Source organism: Strongylocentrotus purpuratus, unplaced genomic scaffold, assembly GCF_000002235.5.
Source record: "Strongylocentrotus purpuratus isolate Spur 01 unplaced genomic scaffold, Spur_5.0 spur5_scaffold_14, whole genome shotgun sequence".
Lineage (NCBI taxonomy): Eukaryota > Metazoa > Echinodermata > Echinoidea > Camarodonta > Strongylocentrotidae > Strongylocentrotus > Strongylocentrotus purpuratus.
The window spans coordinates 7,300,600-7,317,654 of record NW_022145599.1 but is presented as its reverse complement, the minus strand read 5'-3'; the positions used below and the strand labels follow the sequence as shown (position 1 = coordinate 7,317,654).

At 39.6% G+C, this 17,055-nt stretch overlaps 1 protein-coding gene across 1 annotated transcript in view; it reads left to right on the top strand.

Annotated features, from left to right (window-relative positions):
* Positions 1–16,433, top strand: part of REJ6 (receptor for egg jelly 6) — a 70,588-nt gene extending 54,155 nt beyond the window's left edge. The window contains 7 exon segments of the mRNA NM_001098460.1: positions 9,670–9,833; positions 10,436–10,780; positions 11,236–11,437; positions 12,543–12,805; positions 13,746–13,913; positions 14,441–14,615; positions 15,816–16,433. Coding sequence (NP_001091930.1) covers positions 9,670–9,833; positions 10,436–10,780; positions 11,236–11,437; positions 12,543–12,805; positions 13,746–13,913; positions 14,441–14,615; positions 15,816–16,018 — 1,520 coding nt within the window. The 3' untranslated portion in view covers positions 16,019–16,433.
* The last annotated feature ends 622 nt before the right edge of the window (positions 16,434–17,055 follow it).

Genomic DNA, 17,055 nt, shown 5'->3' with positions numbered 1-17,055 from the left:
ATATATGATATTCTTTTTAGTGGGGCGTAACTCCTCTGAGTGACAACCACCCATCGCATACCTATGGGTATCAGGTTACCGTGGAAACGGGAGTAAGACCAGGAGCTGGGACCAAATCTAATGTTGGTATCATAATATCAGGAGAGGATGCAGATACCGGAGCGAGAGTGTTGGATGATCCTAAACGACCTGTAAGACACTCTGGTCACACACACACACGCACACACACGCACACACACACACACACACACACTCTCTCTCCCTCATTCTCTCTCTCTTCTCATCCTATCTCTCCTCACCCCTCTCTCTCTCCCTCTCTTCCACCTCTCTCTTTCTCCCTCTCGTTCTTTCTCTGTCACTTTTCTCCCACCCCATCTTCCCCTCCCCCTCTCTCTCCATCTCGCTCTCGCTCTCTCCTCTCTCTCTCTCTCTCTTTTCCCGCTCTTTCTCTTTATTAAAAATCTAAACAAAATTAATGGCACGTGATTTCAGCATTGAATGAGCTGCGTGTGTTTAAATCGTGATTTGTAAAGGTTCTACGACATACACTGCTCTTATCCTTTTCCATCACTTACCGACTTTTTAATTTCACCCTGTACCGAAAACTTTACCTAACCCTCACCCTACTAAACCCAAAACTAATTAACTTAGCAAAAATTGCTACCCGAAGCGTACTCTTTGAAGAAATAATAAAAGCCCGGAGCAGATCAAATGTTGGGTCACCTTCTATCATCATGTTCACCAGTTAAACCAATGATTTACTCTGTAGAGAAGATTGTTATAAATAATGGCTCGTTCAGTTATGACGATGCGGTAAACTACCGCAAAAAATAAAGAAAGACAAGAAAAGGTGGTTATGTTTAAAAGTAAATGAATGGCAAAGTTCTGTGCACAGCAAAGGTCCTAAGCGTATTCACTAACTTACCTCTTATGAAAGTGTGAATTGAGAAGCGCATTACATTTAAAGTCATCATAAAAAACACCGCCGCGTTTGGCGCTTCATTTCTGGACGAGCCTATCGAGACTGGTATCATCCTTTTACAGATATTTCAAAGTGGTAGCATCAACAGTTTCTTGATGACGACAGCCGGACCTCTGGGTCTCCTCGCCTATGTTCGAATCTGGCACGATAACTCGGGTGGAGGGGGACAAGCCGGCTGGTTCCTGTCCAAGGTAGCGGTCATGGACCTACAGACAGGCAAAGAGTAAGTACCATGACTAAGAACTCGCCAAAACACAATGAACACTATAACACTAAGAATACAGATAGAACCACATGTTTAGTGAATCTGAAAGTTTCTCCACTGGGTCTAAGAGGCACTAATACATTGTCCGTTTACATCAATGACCTGTTTAAAAAAGGATATCCTAAAAATTCTTCACTTGACTTTCAACCCGGAAGATTGAGGTGTTGAATCCCTGCCCATCCCTGTCACCTGTGCAAAACCTTAATCTTTGTTCAAAACTGTAGAATACGACATGGAGGTAAAGACCGCTCCTCCATCATTTCTTTATTCAAAGGACTCGTACCTTTCCCGCATTTTAGTTCACCTGGTAAGACCAGTGCCTCCACCCCCCCCCCCCCCATTTCACCAGCAGCCCTTCAGTGACTAGACCCAAGCTACATGCCACCAGTGAAGGGAATGTGTGTTCCCTGTATAGTCAATACTGTGATTATGAAGTGTGGTTGTAAAAGATGAAGACATTTTACTGTCTCATGGCTATTGATTTCATGATGATGGACTGATTCAAAAGATTGAGACGGCGCCAGATTTCTCTTAAAATACAATCCAAGGTGCAGGCTCCTCTATTAATTGAAGTCAACAATAATTTTGCTGAAATAGGTAATTATTTTCAGGCATGAAGAGCATGAAGACCGCCAATCTCACATAGTGGGGAAGGACGGTAGACCTTTACATTGTTTGAAGATTATCGTAAGAATTTTATATTGATTATATCAATCTGCAGGTTCTTCTTTCTATGTGAGCAGTGGCTTGCTGTTGAACAGGGTGATGGTGACGTAGATAGGACATTGTTTGTAGCCAGCAAGAAAGACTTGACTCAGGTAAGCAGAAAAATGTGTACACTACCAAATCACAACAGTAGAATTCTTACTACGACCTTACCAAAACATAAATGGACATGTATATGCACAATAGTAAATAAATAAATAAATGATTATAGATGAAAGGAGCCTTCTATATGGAGTTATCACGTGCTATTGTTATTTGTTATTTTGTTTTTGGTATAATTATCATTATTATCATCAGTATCATTATTATTATTATTAATATTAATATTATCATTATTATAATCATTATTATTATAACTATTATCGCTATTATTATTATATGTCATCCCTGTATCATGTTTTCTTTGCTAGGTCGGGCAACTCGTCTTCACAAGCGGGCGAAAGAACCTGTCCGACCAGCACTTGTGGTTCTCCCTCTTCAGTCGCCCAACAAGGAGTTCATTCAATCGATGCCAGCGACTGTGTTGCTGTATTACCCTCCTGTACACCTCCATGATAGCCAATGCCATGTTTTACAAGACAGAGACAACGGCTGCGAACTCACAGGCAATCATTATTGGACCAATTACGGTTACGCCTCAACAGGTCTGTCGTATTCTCAGATTTGGCTAAGAATCCAGTCTAATTTGAGGACAATAAACTCCCTCTCTGTTGTCACAAATATTCTTTTAACCATGCCAAGAAACATATTAACTCTCTTTGTATTAGGCCTACTAGTAGGTGCACAATGTTTTACCTGTAGACCTTGGAAGCTGGAGCCTGAAGAGCCAAAAAGAAAGAGTCGCTCCTGCAGTCCTGGGGCCTTAGTTGAAACTTTCCTTGATTAGTGAATACACACACTCCAATATCGTTCTCTAGGTAGAATCTTTTCCGGTTAATCTCAAGCTATCAGTTACTGGCTGCCATTCTTTTTGTTATTTCTTTAAAATATGAAAGTATTCAAAAATTGAAATTCATTAGCTGTTAAGATCTTCACCTCACAGTAAGCTTGTTTGTTCTTCTCTTCACATAGATCTCTATAGGTTTCATAAGCTCTCTGATCGTGATGCCTGTCAACCTAATCATAGCCCAAATATTCCGGAAGGCGCGACCCCTTGACCCCGATGCACCTGACCCCTTAATAGCCCTTATCCGGAGAATCTTCACCATGAAGAAGAAGAGAAAGGGGAGAAGTCCATCGAACAGTTGAGCTTTGAGGAAAAACGCCATGATATGGCCATATCTGAAAAGGTACAAGATAATAAAAAAATGGATTGATTGTAGTAATGTTTTCTTATTCCACATAGCAGATAATCTATAGATGGCAAATACATAGGAAGATATCCTGCTTTTTGTTCAACTTCTGACTGAAAGATGATAACTAAGGTGGCAATCGTATCGTAAAAGATCCATAAAATCTTTAAAAAACCTCTGTCAAACTTCTATGTCAGATTACTCTCTTAATGTTATATGCAACGGATGTCCTGATTACAAATATTGTCTGGTATGTCAACAATTTGAAAACTATTTTCTGATGGATGAAGACAAAATTTGCCAAATATTCTAATGTTAAACCAATATTAATCTTCCTGTTGTATGTGGTAAATAGCTTTTCTTGGGATATTAGAGCCATTCACATGCTATTTTCATATGATACAAAGTTTACTAGCTGACCTTACAAAAGCTATTTCAATCAGTGAGAATCTAACAGGAATCCATGCCATTTTGAACTGATGTGATTTTAAAAATTCAGTAACTTATTTCTAGAAAGATTATAAAAATGAGTTGCAGATTAATTATTGTTTAAGAAGATTGTATCTTCATCTTTTTGTCTTCTTCTTGTCTCTTCTTTCATTTTCTTTGATTATTAACTTTTCTCTAACCAGATCTATCAAAAACAGGACTTGAAAATGTTACTTACAGGATCAACAAAATAGGCTTGATTCATGTATGAGTTTGTTCTTCAATATTGTTTTCTGAATCATATAATATGATGATGTATGAAATGTGGAAATTTATTTGTAATTGTGTGTGAAATGTTAATCTTTATCTGCTATTTTGTTTATGATAGAAAAGAATAAATATTTAAAAAAAACTTATAAATAGAACAGTATAAGGATCATTAAAACCCTGTAATAAACGAAGACTGTCATCTTGTTTTCATCAGCAAGTAGAGGTTGAAGTAGGAGTAGGTCAACCTCCACCCGATCCTTCATCTGACCCATCACCAGCTGAGCCCAGTGCTGCTGCCATAGCCGCCAAGAAGAAGTACCCTCTACCCCACTGGACCATCTACATTGCCTACGCCCTGGCATTTGTGGCATGCTTCATATCATGTTTCTTCAGCGTATTGTACAGCTTAGAGTGGGGTAAGGAGAAAGCAGAGGAGTGGCTAAAGTCCATGGTTGTGTCTTTCTTCAGCTCGGCATTCATCATCCAACCAGCGAAGGTAAGATAGCTCTAACTTGTCGTGATCAAGAGTACGACCAAGACCGGGTAAATTTGAGTGGCAGGAGTGGGATGAATTAAAAGGTTATAGGCAGGAGTTAAGGTCAGTGAGCACACCTCTTTTTAACTCAGCAACGGTCATCCAGTCAACGAAGGTAAGAATTTAATATTTGGAGACCTAATCACGTTAGGAGTCCGTGTAGGTGGGAGTGGGAAGAATGACATAAGTTGAAAGTAAAGAAGGAGTTTCGGTAAATGGCCATATCTTTCAGCATTTGTTCTCCAACAAAAGCAGGTAAGATGGCTGATTCGTTAAAACGTAATAATGTTTGAAGTTAAGATAAAGAAGAGAAGTGTTGGAAGTAAAATATTATACTTCTATTGACATTAGTCATCTAACCATTAAAGGGTATTTATTCCTATTGCTTTTCTTAAGGTTTTTAAATATGAAGAGATTGACGTCGTGTAAAATTTCAAACTGTAGCTAAGATATTCTTTCAGGTGTTCCGAATATGTTAATGATTGATTCATTGAGAGGTAAAGATTTTTCAGTGTAAAAAAACAAACAAAACATTTAGGTTTTCACATAGTTCAACATGTAAGTTTACATGCGTTTTAGTATTAAAGTTGTCCTATTATTAATTCGTTCGTTTGTTTATTCATATGTATTTCTTCTGCTCTTTGCAGCAGTTCAGCTTAAAGTAATGTAAACTGTTTATTTCCAGTTGACCCCTTTGGTGCATTTCCTTTCATAGTGTTAAAATGATGTCAGGGTTAGGGGTTTTACGTTCAAGCTTCCAAAAAGCAGAGAATTCATCAAAGCCTGAATAATTCTCCATATCCAACCATCACTTTATTAAAACAAATGGAATCCTTAATGATTAGTAAATCAATTCAATTTCTCTATCTTTTTCTTTTGGGAAATCATTTTCAGGTGATAGTCATTGTTTTTATAGTGTCCATCATCTTCAAGAAACCTTCGAAAATGAACGATGCCGATGCTGAAGGTCTCAAAGACAAAACAATCAACAAACTTCAGACGGATGAAGAGTATCTCCATGAGGACTCGCTGACTGCAGGGAAAGGTACTTTTCCTCTCTCTCTCTCTCTCTCTCTCTCACCCACACCCCACACACCCTCTCTCCTTTCCATTTCTCTATCTCGCTCACATTCTCAAATCCTCTCTCTCAAAAGAAAAAAAAGTAAAACCAATTTTCAATTTCAATTATCACCAATTCTATTTATACTACATGACCCTAAAATCCTTTTATCATTGTAACTATAAAACTTATAAGGAAGTCCATACTATTTTTGCAAGCCTTGTAATCTTGGTTCACATTTTCTGTCTAGACCAACTATTTTTGTCTTCCTGAAATGGAATAATATATTGAAAAAATACAATTGTACTGTAGAATGATATACGATAATTGGTTGCTTTTTTCCCCCCCGCAGTCCCTGGCTACTCCATACGACCCAAGACTGCGCCAACCAAGCAGATCTTGCAGGAGGCTCGCAAGGAACGTCTTCGAGACATGCAGGTGTCGGGCGTGATACGGGACGCTTTCTTGTACGCTCTCTTCTTGATGGTGGTCCTGTACCTGGCCTACATCAACAGAGACCCTCAAGCCTTCCTTATGTCTGAAACGATCAGGAATACATTCGTGAGAGATAGCATCGACTACCTTGTGGATGGGGTAAGCATGCATGCTCATTGTGTCAAATCAGTCTATTCAGGCTACCAAAGGTCAAGACGTCAAGTCCCACTGAAATAGAAATAAAAATTAAAAAAAAAAAAAAATCATTATTGTGGTGGCTTCTTAAAGCACATGTCCGTCACGCCATGATGCTTTTAGCCCTTCAGTACCCTGGTCATAGCTGGCGACCAAATATGGAGCAATCTCGCATATCGGGTGCCTATTTACACCTGGGTGGAGTGTGGCAAAAGTAGATTGGCTGGTATGCCAATATGACACACACAAAACTAAAATCTTCAATCTTAGGTCCCTCAGGTATTATAATAGCAGTTTGTTAACTGAAAAGGAAACTTTGCTAATATAAAAACTAAATAAACGGACAATCTTGTTTACCCTGCAGATCTAAAGTAGATGTGGACATCTATTATTTCGATAAAACCGTTCTGCGGTCTGCAATGTTCATTTTACATGATGTAATGAGGAAGAAGTTTTGAGTTAAAATATGAGGATATTTACCATCCTTGCCTTCAGTTCATTTTGAAGGGACAGGGGCATTTATAATTATTACAATTGAGCACTTACTAAGTAAACTTGGTTTCATCCGGTGATCTCTTGGTCCTAAGTCACTGTTTGATTCACAAAGCCACTAAGGGTTGATTAATATACATTCATGAATTCATGCTACTGGGATTCATGGTGCACTTATCCCTTGGCAAAGGCTGTTTCAGTTTGTACTAAAAAAACAAAATGTATACCCCCGGATCCATTATGTACATGACAGGCAAGACATGATGTGTTACACAACAGCATGAAGCCCTGATTATCCCACTAAGTTGCTCGTCTTGACAATTTTCAGCACTCTGTGAGGAAATTCATGTCATAATAGTAATAATTCATACACTCTGTACATTCCTTAGTATAATGAAATGTGTGATATGAAAAGCTCGTAAATATCAGTTCCACTATCAGATTTCGTGTAATTGTTTTGTCAGATGTAGGCTAAAGGGGAAAGAGGACACGGAAAGTAATGGATAGGACAACACAATTGGGAGTACATGAGAAAAAGAAAGAGGAGACAGAAAAAGTATATATATATTTTGTCTATTTAATCGCATAACTCTGTAACAGGTAGAACCGGTGACTTTCGGCGCCCTGTCACAGAGCACGCCTGATGAATTCTGGAACTACATTGAACAGACCCTTATACCAGGTCTCTACGGTTATAAGTATTACAATGGAGAACAGATGCATTGGAGGGATACAAGATTCCTGAGAGATTGGCAGAGCTATCGAGTGGGTCCTGCAAGGCTTCGGCAGCTCAGGGTAAAGCCCTGTGAGTATAAGATGGAAGTGGGTGTGTGGGGAGGTATGTGGGTGTGTGGGGAAGGTATGTGGGTGTGTGGGAGGTATGTGGGTATGTGGGGAGGTATGTGGGTGTGTGGGAGGTATGTGGGTGTGTGGGAGGAATGCGGGTGTGTGGGATGTATGTGGATGTGTGGGGAAGGTATGTGGGTGTGTGGGAGGTATGTGGGTATGTGGGGAGGTATGTGGGTGTGTGGGGAGGTATGTGGGTGTGTGGGGAAGGTATGTGGGTGTGTGGGAGGTATGTGGGTATGTGGGGAGGTATGTGGGTGTGTGGGGAGGTATGTGGGTGTGTGGGAGGAATGCGGGTGTGTCGGAGGTATGTGGGTGTGTGGGAGGTGTATGGGTGTGTGGGTATGTGGGTGTGTGGGAGGTGCATGGGTGTGTGGGGAGGTATGTGGGTGTGTGGGAGGTGTATGGGTGTGTGGGAGGTATGTGGGTGTGTGAAAGGAATGCGGGTGTGTGGGAGGTATGTGGGTGTGTGGGAGGTGCATGGGTGTGTGGGAGGTGTATGGGCATGTGGGAGGTATGTGGGTGTGTGGGAGGAATGTGGGTGTGTGGGAGGTATGTGGGTGTGTGGGAGGTGTATGGGTGTGTAGGAGGTTTGTGGGCATGTGGGTGTGTGGGGAGGTCTGAGGGGTGGAATGTGGGTGTGTGGGAGGTATGTGGGTGTGTGGGATGTATGTGGATGTGTGGGAGGTATGTGGGTGTGTGGGAGGTATGTGGGTGTGTGGGATGTATGTGGATGTGTGGGAGGTATGTGGGTGTGTGGGAGGTATGTGGGTGTGTGGGAGGTATGTGGGTGTGTGTGAAGGTTTGTGGGTGTGTGGGAGGTATGTGAGTGTGTGTGAAGGTTTGTGGGTGTGTGGGAGGTATGTGGGTATGTGGGGAGGTATGTGGGTGTGTCGGGGGAGATATGTGGGTGTGTGGGGAGGTATGTGGGTGTGTGGGGGAGGTATATGGGTGTGTGTGGGAGGTATGTGGGTGTGTGGGAAGGTATGTGGGTGTGTGGGGAGGTATGTGGGTGTGTGGGAGGAATGCGGGTGTGTTGGAGGTATGTGGGTGTGTGGGAGGTGTATGGGTGTGTGGGAGGTATGTGGGTGTGTGGGAGGAATGCGGGTGTGTGGGAGGTATGTGGGTGTGTGGGAGGTGCATGGGTGTGTGGGAGGTGCATGGGTGTGTGGGAGGTGTATGGGTGTGTGGGAGGTATGTGGGTGTGTGGGAGGAATGTGGGTGTGTGGGAGGTATTTGGGTGTGTGGGAGGTGTATGGGTGTGTGGGAGGTTGTGGGCATGTGGGTGTGTGGGGAGGTCTGAGGGGTGGTATGTGGGTGTGTGGGGAGGTGAGTGGATGAGGGTGTCGTAATGGGTAGACAATTGGATATGATTTGGCTTTTGCATATTGTGTATCAATTCCTGATTTTGCACGTCTGGCGGGGGACTCACCTTTCACGTCACCATACAGAATGTGCGACTCTGGATCAAACCCCGTGTCATTTTTAAGCAGACAAGAAGGGCGAACCATAGACCAACTCACGTGAGCCTGGGCAAGTTGTTGGATAGGTCATCACTAAATAGATTTAGCATGTATGTAGTTAGTGAAGAAAATGGATATTTAGATACAACTACAGAAGCAAATGCCCTATTCAAGCGTTACATCCCACTGTGTTTCCCCACTTACATCTTATTTGGAGTGTAGGTTTGCCTATATTTTTCTCAGACTCACTCTCTCTCAAATTATAAAAACCAATATAGAATGACAGAGATGGTGAGGTTACCACGCTGTGACTCATTGCAATTGTCATTATCTACAGTAGATATGTACACTCTACAGACGTATACGAGTTATACGAAGAAAGGGAAATAGGGAATATCAAAAAATGTTCCGATACAAACATGATATTCTTTCCTGTACAGAAAAAATGAGTAGTGGAGAAAGATTTTCTACAAAACTATATGACCATAATGGAAAGACCCTATGACCATAACCCCCCCCCCCCCCCACTGTAGATGAAACAGAGTAGGGGCACATTATAAATGTATATCCGGTGGCAAGTGATATTCTTCCATAGTCATTGATCTTTGTGGGCAATAAGTTGTGGGTGAATTGAAGAACGACCTTTCATTTTTTCTTCTTCTGATTGTTTTATACCCAGTGCCTTGCGAGGTAAATGGAAGAATGGAGAACGCGGTCCAGGACTGCACCTTGGACTACTCTTGGTCCAATGAAGATGAAGGAGTGTTTGCTGCAGACTGGACCTATACCTGTGACCCTGGTGATGACAATATCCCTAATTATGCTTTCTACGAAGTGGATGAAGTAAGTGAGATTTACACCCAAATAGTGTTTGTTGTATGGTTACAGTTAAAGGGCAATCCAACCTTTGTAATAAGTTCATTTGTATTAAAATTCCACTGCACTACTTGTAGCTACTTGCGCCCTCTATATAACAAACCATGCCTAATCGGTGACCATTGGTCCCCCATGATCCTCTTTTTCTTATGTTAACTGAGAGCTGAGTTGATGAGATAACCACCTGTCCTGTGACCTTGTAGGGCGGTCTAATCCCTCCTGTAAACTATGGCAGATAAGCTTTAAAGAAAGCTGAAAAATAAGGGAAGCAGAATTCATCTCTGTATTTAATCTGGTCAGGCGATGCTGTCCTTGCTTGACATTCATTGCTTGACCTATTTTTAAATGAATGACTTGTCCAAGCACTAATCATGTGTCTTGTCGTGCATGGAAAAGTAATGAGATTAATTCTTGGGAAAAGAGCAGTGTTGTACTCTTTATAGTCTTATCACCCTTTTGCGCCTGCATTGTGCCCAATAGACATTATTTCGTTGGTTGTATCAAAAGAACGATAAATCAGAAACCTACTGATACCTTGGTATAATCTTGATCCATATCTGCCATTCTAGACCAGACCTTGGCGCTATCAAACGGCCGTAGATCTCTATGGTGTCCCCTATCAAAGCAACCTGTTTATCTACGGAGGTGGTGGCTTCGTCGCCGAGTTCGGACTGGAACGCGAACAAGCGATGAACACATCGCGGTACCTTCGGGACCACGGCTGGTATGACAAGTACACCCGAGCAATCTTCATCGAATTCACGGTGTACAATGCCAATGTCAATCTGTTTAGTGTGGTGACTTTACTGGTGGAAACACCAACGTTTGGTGGAGGGGTGCCCTCCAACTTGGTCCACACCTTCAGACTCTATCAATACTCGGGAGGACTCCTCATTGTAGCAGTGGCCTTTCAGGTAAGTACTGAACAACTGATTATAGCTCATCTTTGTCGTGGGTGTTGCCACGTGTAAAACGGCAATTGGTGATTAATATAAAACATCCCGCCGTATTGAGATTCATTCCTGCAATTTGTTTGTATAACCTCTACTTCCCTAACTATCCTGACATGACCGTCATGAAAGCATCCGGTCTATAATAATTTGATAGTCTTGTAACTGTTTGGCATTCTTTCAGCTTTTAAATTTCTTTCATTGAAAATAACATGGTCAATGAGCTTGCAAGAAATTATGCTGCAGCATGGATGGAATTGTTCGAGATAAGATAATTAAGATTTAAGTTTTTAAAGTTTTTTGAGTTTAAAAAAAAAAGGATTACAAAAAGAGTAAAATCTTTCTCTGCTAGCTGAACAGTTTCTATAGATCTAAATTATCTCTTTTGTCTCTTTTGTCTAATGTGATAATTTTTCCAGGGCATATTCGCTGTTTATCTTCTTTACTTCTTGGGTCATTTCATCTACCGTCTCAAGAAAGAAGGGAGGAAAGAACTGAAGAACTTCTGGATGATCCTAGAGGGCAGTATGCTCCTCTTTGGAATTCTAGCAGCTGCCATGTTCATCATGAGACAAATATTTATTTATTTCACTCTCCAAGAAGTCAAGAAGAAAGATGAAGGTTAGGGTTCATAATTGTTTTGAAAATCATTCCTTCTTACATTTAAAGATAAAGTTGAGTTCTGGTCATGCGATTGCATTGTGAAAGAAATGTTGTGGAATCGATCAGAAAAGGTTGATCATCTAGCAAATGAGTATTGGTATGTACCACAAGGTTCTGGAATCATCAAAATGATAAGAAACTGGACCCATTCTTGGAAAAAGTTACAAGCAATGTACATAGAAAGATGTATATGGGACTACACGAACATGTGGCATAAAAATCCATCCCGATTTATATGATGTTACATGCCATATTTAGAATATGAAAGCATTTGAAGAGCCATGCTTTTCAGGGAACATTTTTTTTATCTGATGTTCTTCCACACTTGCATACAATGATAACGCTCACAGATTATGTTTCACCTCTTCCCAGAACTCAACCTTCTCTTATATAGCCTAGCAGAATCCAGTGTGATTATTGCTATTAATGTCAAGAAACTTCGTTTTTAGTTACTGAATTTTAATTTTTCCCAGCACTTGGCGGAGATGCTTACACTGTCTTTTGAATCTTGTGGGATGATGAATAGATCACCCCACACATCTTTTGACTAATTGACTGATATAGCCATAATCATATTGTGAATTCAGTGTGTTTAGAGTTCTTTGTCATTAAGTGGTGACAGCGTTGGGATATAAAACCATGCCATCGAAATTAATTGAAAGGAAACATTTTCATTGTATTGCAGAATATCCCACATTTTGAATTCTTTATCTTTTGTGCATATGGATATTGTGTTGATGTTGACATTGGCAATCTCCAGCATCTATTATTTGATATACTGCTCAAATATTGCATTTTCATAAAAGAATTCGTCTTGAGTTTTACACATGCAATTGCTAGCATTCTAACCATGTACTGAAATGATTACAATATTGATTCATGTTTCAATATTAGCGTGTTTTTTGCAAAGACACCACAACACCTTTAGTTGACTTCAACCCAGTGGATACTAACCCAGCACGGACTTGAAACTGATTCAGACTTTCAGAGTGCATGTTAGGTGAAAATGAAATCGTTTTCAACTGGTTAACTTCCTTTATTTCCTTTACTATCCGTCGCACAGGAGGTTATGTGAATTTCAACCACATTGCCAAGTGGGATCAAATCTTTGGCTACCTCCTGGCCACCCTGACCTTCCTATCCATCCTGCGCTTCATGCGTGCCCTACGCTTCAGTGCAAGGGTCACCCACGTCGCTTTCGCTCTACAGAGGGCTTCGAAGGACATGCTCTACTTCCTGTTCATGTGGTGCATCATCGTGATTGCCTTTGCTCTGTGGGGCTATGCTGTCTTCAGTAGGTCCGTCTTCACCTTCCACACATTCCAGGTAAATCTATCATTTTCTTCCACTGAGTTTGAGTTTGAAGTTTATTATCCATGCAAACAAAAAGTATATCAATAACAATCAAATGTGTATGTTTAACAGAGAGAGAATAAATGGGACCAGAAAATAGCATTAAATGCTAATCGTGTCTGGTACCACTAACACATAAAAGTATTACGACAATGAATGAGAATGTAATTATGGTATCATTTTTTCCCACTATGGTGGCATCAACTTAATCTGTATTATATTGAAATATTTTATTTGTTGGAAGCAAGAACAGTATCAACACATTTGATTTAACTCAGAATTAATACACTTCTTGCTCTAATTGCCAGACAATTATAGATCTTTGGGGGTGTTTCACAAAGATCCTAAGTTGAACTTATCTCAAAGTTGGACTTAAAAATTATGGAAAGCCATTAGCATCTTTGAAAATATTTTGTAAAAGTTATTTTGAAAGGCATAAAATGTTGATTCAAATCATTCATATTTTCTATCATCAAGGAGATTTCATGTTCTGGATGTGGTATTTACAAAAAGTCTAAAATACTTGCATTTCTGCTTTTGAATATATTTCATTTTAAGACTCCAATGGCTGTCCATAATTTTTAAGTCCAACTTAGAGTTAAGTTCTACTTAGGATCTTTGTGAAACACCCCCCAGAAATGAGAAGTATAATGAGGGCAAGGTAAAATAGATATACATATAGTTACTGCCTGGCCTGGCACTTGTTACCTATAGATGATACTGTATTGTCTTATCACAGTAATTGTCTGAAGTGAGCAATTAGTATTCTTTCATGTACAGTATATATATCCCTTTATGGTTCTCTGCAAACCATTCCAGAGTGCTGATGCTCATACAGCAGTCGGCACTGATCAAATTATGATTTAGAGAAATATAACCGTTCGTTAAAATGTTGTTTTCCGTCGATCTGCAGGCCGTGTTGGAATCGTTGCTTGGCATGATGATAGGTTCCTTTGACTTCTACGCCTTGTCGTCCGTGGAGGCTGTCATTGGTCCTATCTTCTTCACTCTTTACATCTTTGCAGCGTACTTCATGTTGGCTAACATGCTCATCACAATCATTGTAGAGGCTTTCGCTAAGGTAATCAATCGAACCTATATCTTCACCCATTTCCCCTTTTTGCCACTATGATTCCTTATGTTAGAAGGGTTCGTTCTATCTCTTTGATTAGGATTTCCAATGCATCTTTTATGCATCGCTGGCTGCCTGCAATTAAGTAAGCAGTAATAACTATGTATTGTCTGTGGCAGTAATTTGATTCTTTCGAGCAGCCAGGGACAATGTGGCTAATGGCCTTATTGCAAAAACAACTTTCTACTTTTTAAAAGATCTCTTTTGATAGCCATTTAGTAGTTTAATTTTCCTGACATAGCAACAATCAAATCAAACAAGACAATACATGTATAATACTTATTTTACTTTCATTTGCATAACTTTTTTGATGGTCATTTAATTATATTTGAACTTGCAGTAGTCTACAGTCATTTAAGTAGAACTTACAGGAAAGTCACTTGAGCCATTTGAGTAACCAAACTTCAAAAATCCCCTTCCTACAATAAATATTATTCCTCAAATTGACAACTCTCATCAATCTCCTTTTATATCAGTCCAAAGAGGATCCGGAAACAACCGCCAACACGTTCCCAATAGGTCGGCACATGATGAAAAGGTTCAAGATGCGGATGGCCAGCTATGGTATCGGGTCTAACTCTGTGGGGCCAGCTCCTAAGAAACAAGCCGACAAGAATGCAGATGACAAGGATAAAGAGGATGGTGCAGAAGGTAAAGTTGTAACCATATAAACGCATACCACTTGTAAGGTTTTGTGTCGCATCCAGTATCTACATCAGCTGTTTTTGAGGCAAAGCGTTGTATATATTTTGGACTTTTTTGGAGACCGTACATGTACTCTATGCAAGTGCCCAAAACCTGGAGATGTTTAAAATATTTTATATATATATATATATATATATATATATATATATATATATATATACAGTGCGTCCAAGAAAAACGAAACCGAGAACTATTGATGTTTTATCATAACTTAATCACAATTATAGTTAATAAATGACACATATTTGGAAAGCTTAGATCCTCCTCTTTCATATGATGCAACTCATATGATGCATATTTCACGCATGAGTGATTAAGAGCAATTTGAAGAGAGGAAACAAAAAGTAATTTGGCGGGCGGTATTTGAATTTTAAAGGTAAAATCACATTTCTAGAAAGTTCAATTTCTCCCCTTTCATATGACACCTCAATCAGGAAAGATGAGCCAGGAATAACAAAGTTCTGTTTGTTTAACGTAATGCTTGCATTTCCATAATTTGATCAAACAGGTTCGTTTTTCCTGGCTGCCTGCCGTTGCAAAGAACAAAGTTGACAAAAGACTTAATTCCGTTTCGTTGACGATCAGCCATGCTCAAAGAATACGAAAGGCCTGATGCATGGCTGATCTTCAACGAGACAGAGTTAAGTCTGTTGTCAACTCTGTTTGTTGCAACGGTAGGCAGCCAGTGAAAACGAACTTGTTTGATCAAATTATGGAAATGCAAGCATTTTTTTAAACAAACAGAACTTTGTTATTTCTGGCTCATTTTTCCTGATTGAGGTGTCATATGAAAGGGGAGAAATTGAACTTTCTAGAAATGTGATTTTCTCCTTGAAATTCAGATACCGCCCGCCAAATGACTTTTTGGTTTCCTCTCTTCAAATTGCTTTCAATCACTCATGCGTGAAATATGCATCATATGATTTGCGTCAAATGAAAGAAGAGGATCTAAGCTTTCCAAATATGTGTCATTTATTAGTTTTAATGGTGATTAAGTTATGATAAAACATCGATAGTTCTCGGCACGTGCCCCCCGTGCCCCCCCCCCCCCCCCCCCCCCCCCCCCCCGTGGCTACGTGCCTGCCAAGTATACAAGTGAAAATGTTGATCTTTCCTAAGATGTCTTCTGTATTTGTTGTTCTGTAGGCGATGACCCAGATTACCAGGACATGATGCAAACAATTGAGACGCGAGTTGATCAGCTGGTCTTATTTGTCATCAAGAACTATGGTGACGGTAAGAGTGCACCAATGGGCAGCAAGGCTACCCTTAGTACCTTTGAAGCTATGGTCAAGAAAGACATAGAGACGGTCAAGCAAAGGAAGACCCGAACCATCATGATCACCTAGATGTCCGAAACATCAGGGTCACCTTGCTGTCTGTAAATTCAATCGTTTTTTAGTAAAGTAAGGGAATTAAAAAGACTGACTTTATTGACAGGTTACTGTAAGGTGGACAGAAATAAAAATCATTTAAACATACTATTCTCAATGACATCTGCTAGTATTTCGACATTAATGTCAAAGGATCTTCAACCTGAAAAATTAAAAGTTTTGTTATTGGGATGCTCCAAAATGGAGCTGTGGTTTTATGAAGTGATCATGACCAAAAGACAGAAGGTTAATTTCTAGGCCTTGCAAGTGCAAATGGTGAAGTTAGAATAAATCAGAGTCTGTTAATATGATCAATATGTGCCATAGAATATTCAGATGACTCTATTTCCAGTAATAGGATTATCATAAATGGAGATTCTTTAAGGTCATATAAAGAAGACAAAAATACAAAATTTACAAGTGACCTACACGTATTGGCACTTACTTATCAATTTGTTTCCAGAGTAAAATCTGTTGCAAGTCCAAAATGAACGATAATCTTGGCAGATTTGACATGGAAAATAGTTTGTAAATAAAGCACTCTCTAGCAAAATCTGAAATCTGTAAATATTATCTGTGTGGGTTAATTATGTATTTTAAAAATGGAAAAATAATTATATATTTTCTCCTGGAAAAGAGATATACACATGTTCAAAATTATGATATTTAATACCATGTAAAAATAAATCTTAAATCATTGTTTTTTTCTTCTTTTTGCATTCCACTGTCAATATCTCGAGCATCAGCAGCTCGTTATTTCAGAATTTATAATGATTTGTCTTGTTAGAGACTTTTTCTGGTAAGTGAAAAGCACTAAAAATGTGTACATGTTAGATTTAATATTTGCAGTAAGTCAATTGTCCACTATGTACTAATATCCAACTTTGTGCAATATGTAAAAAAAAAAAAGTGCAAAATAAGCATGCAATATTCTCTTTGATCAAACCATCTTTTCTTTGAATTGTTAAGAGAAGTAGAGAAGCACAATCAGGACACTAAATAAAATGTAACTT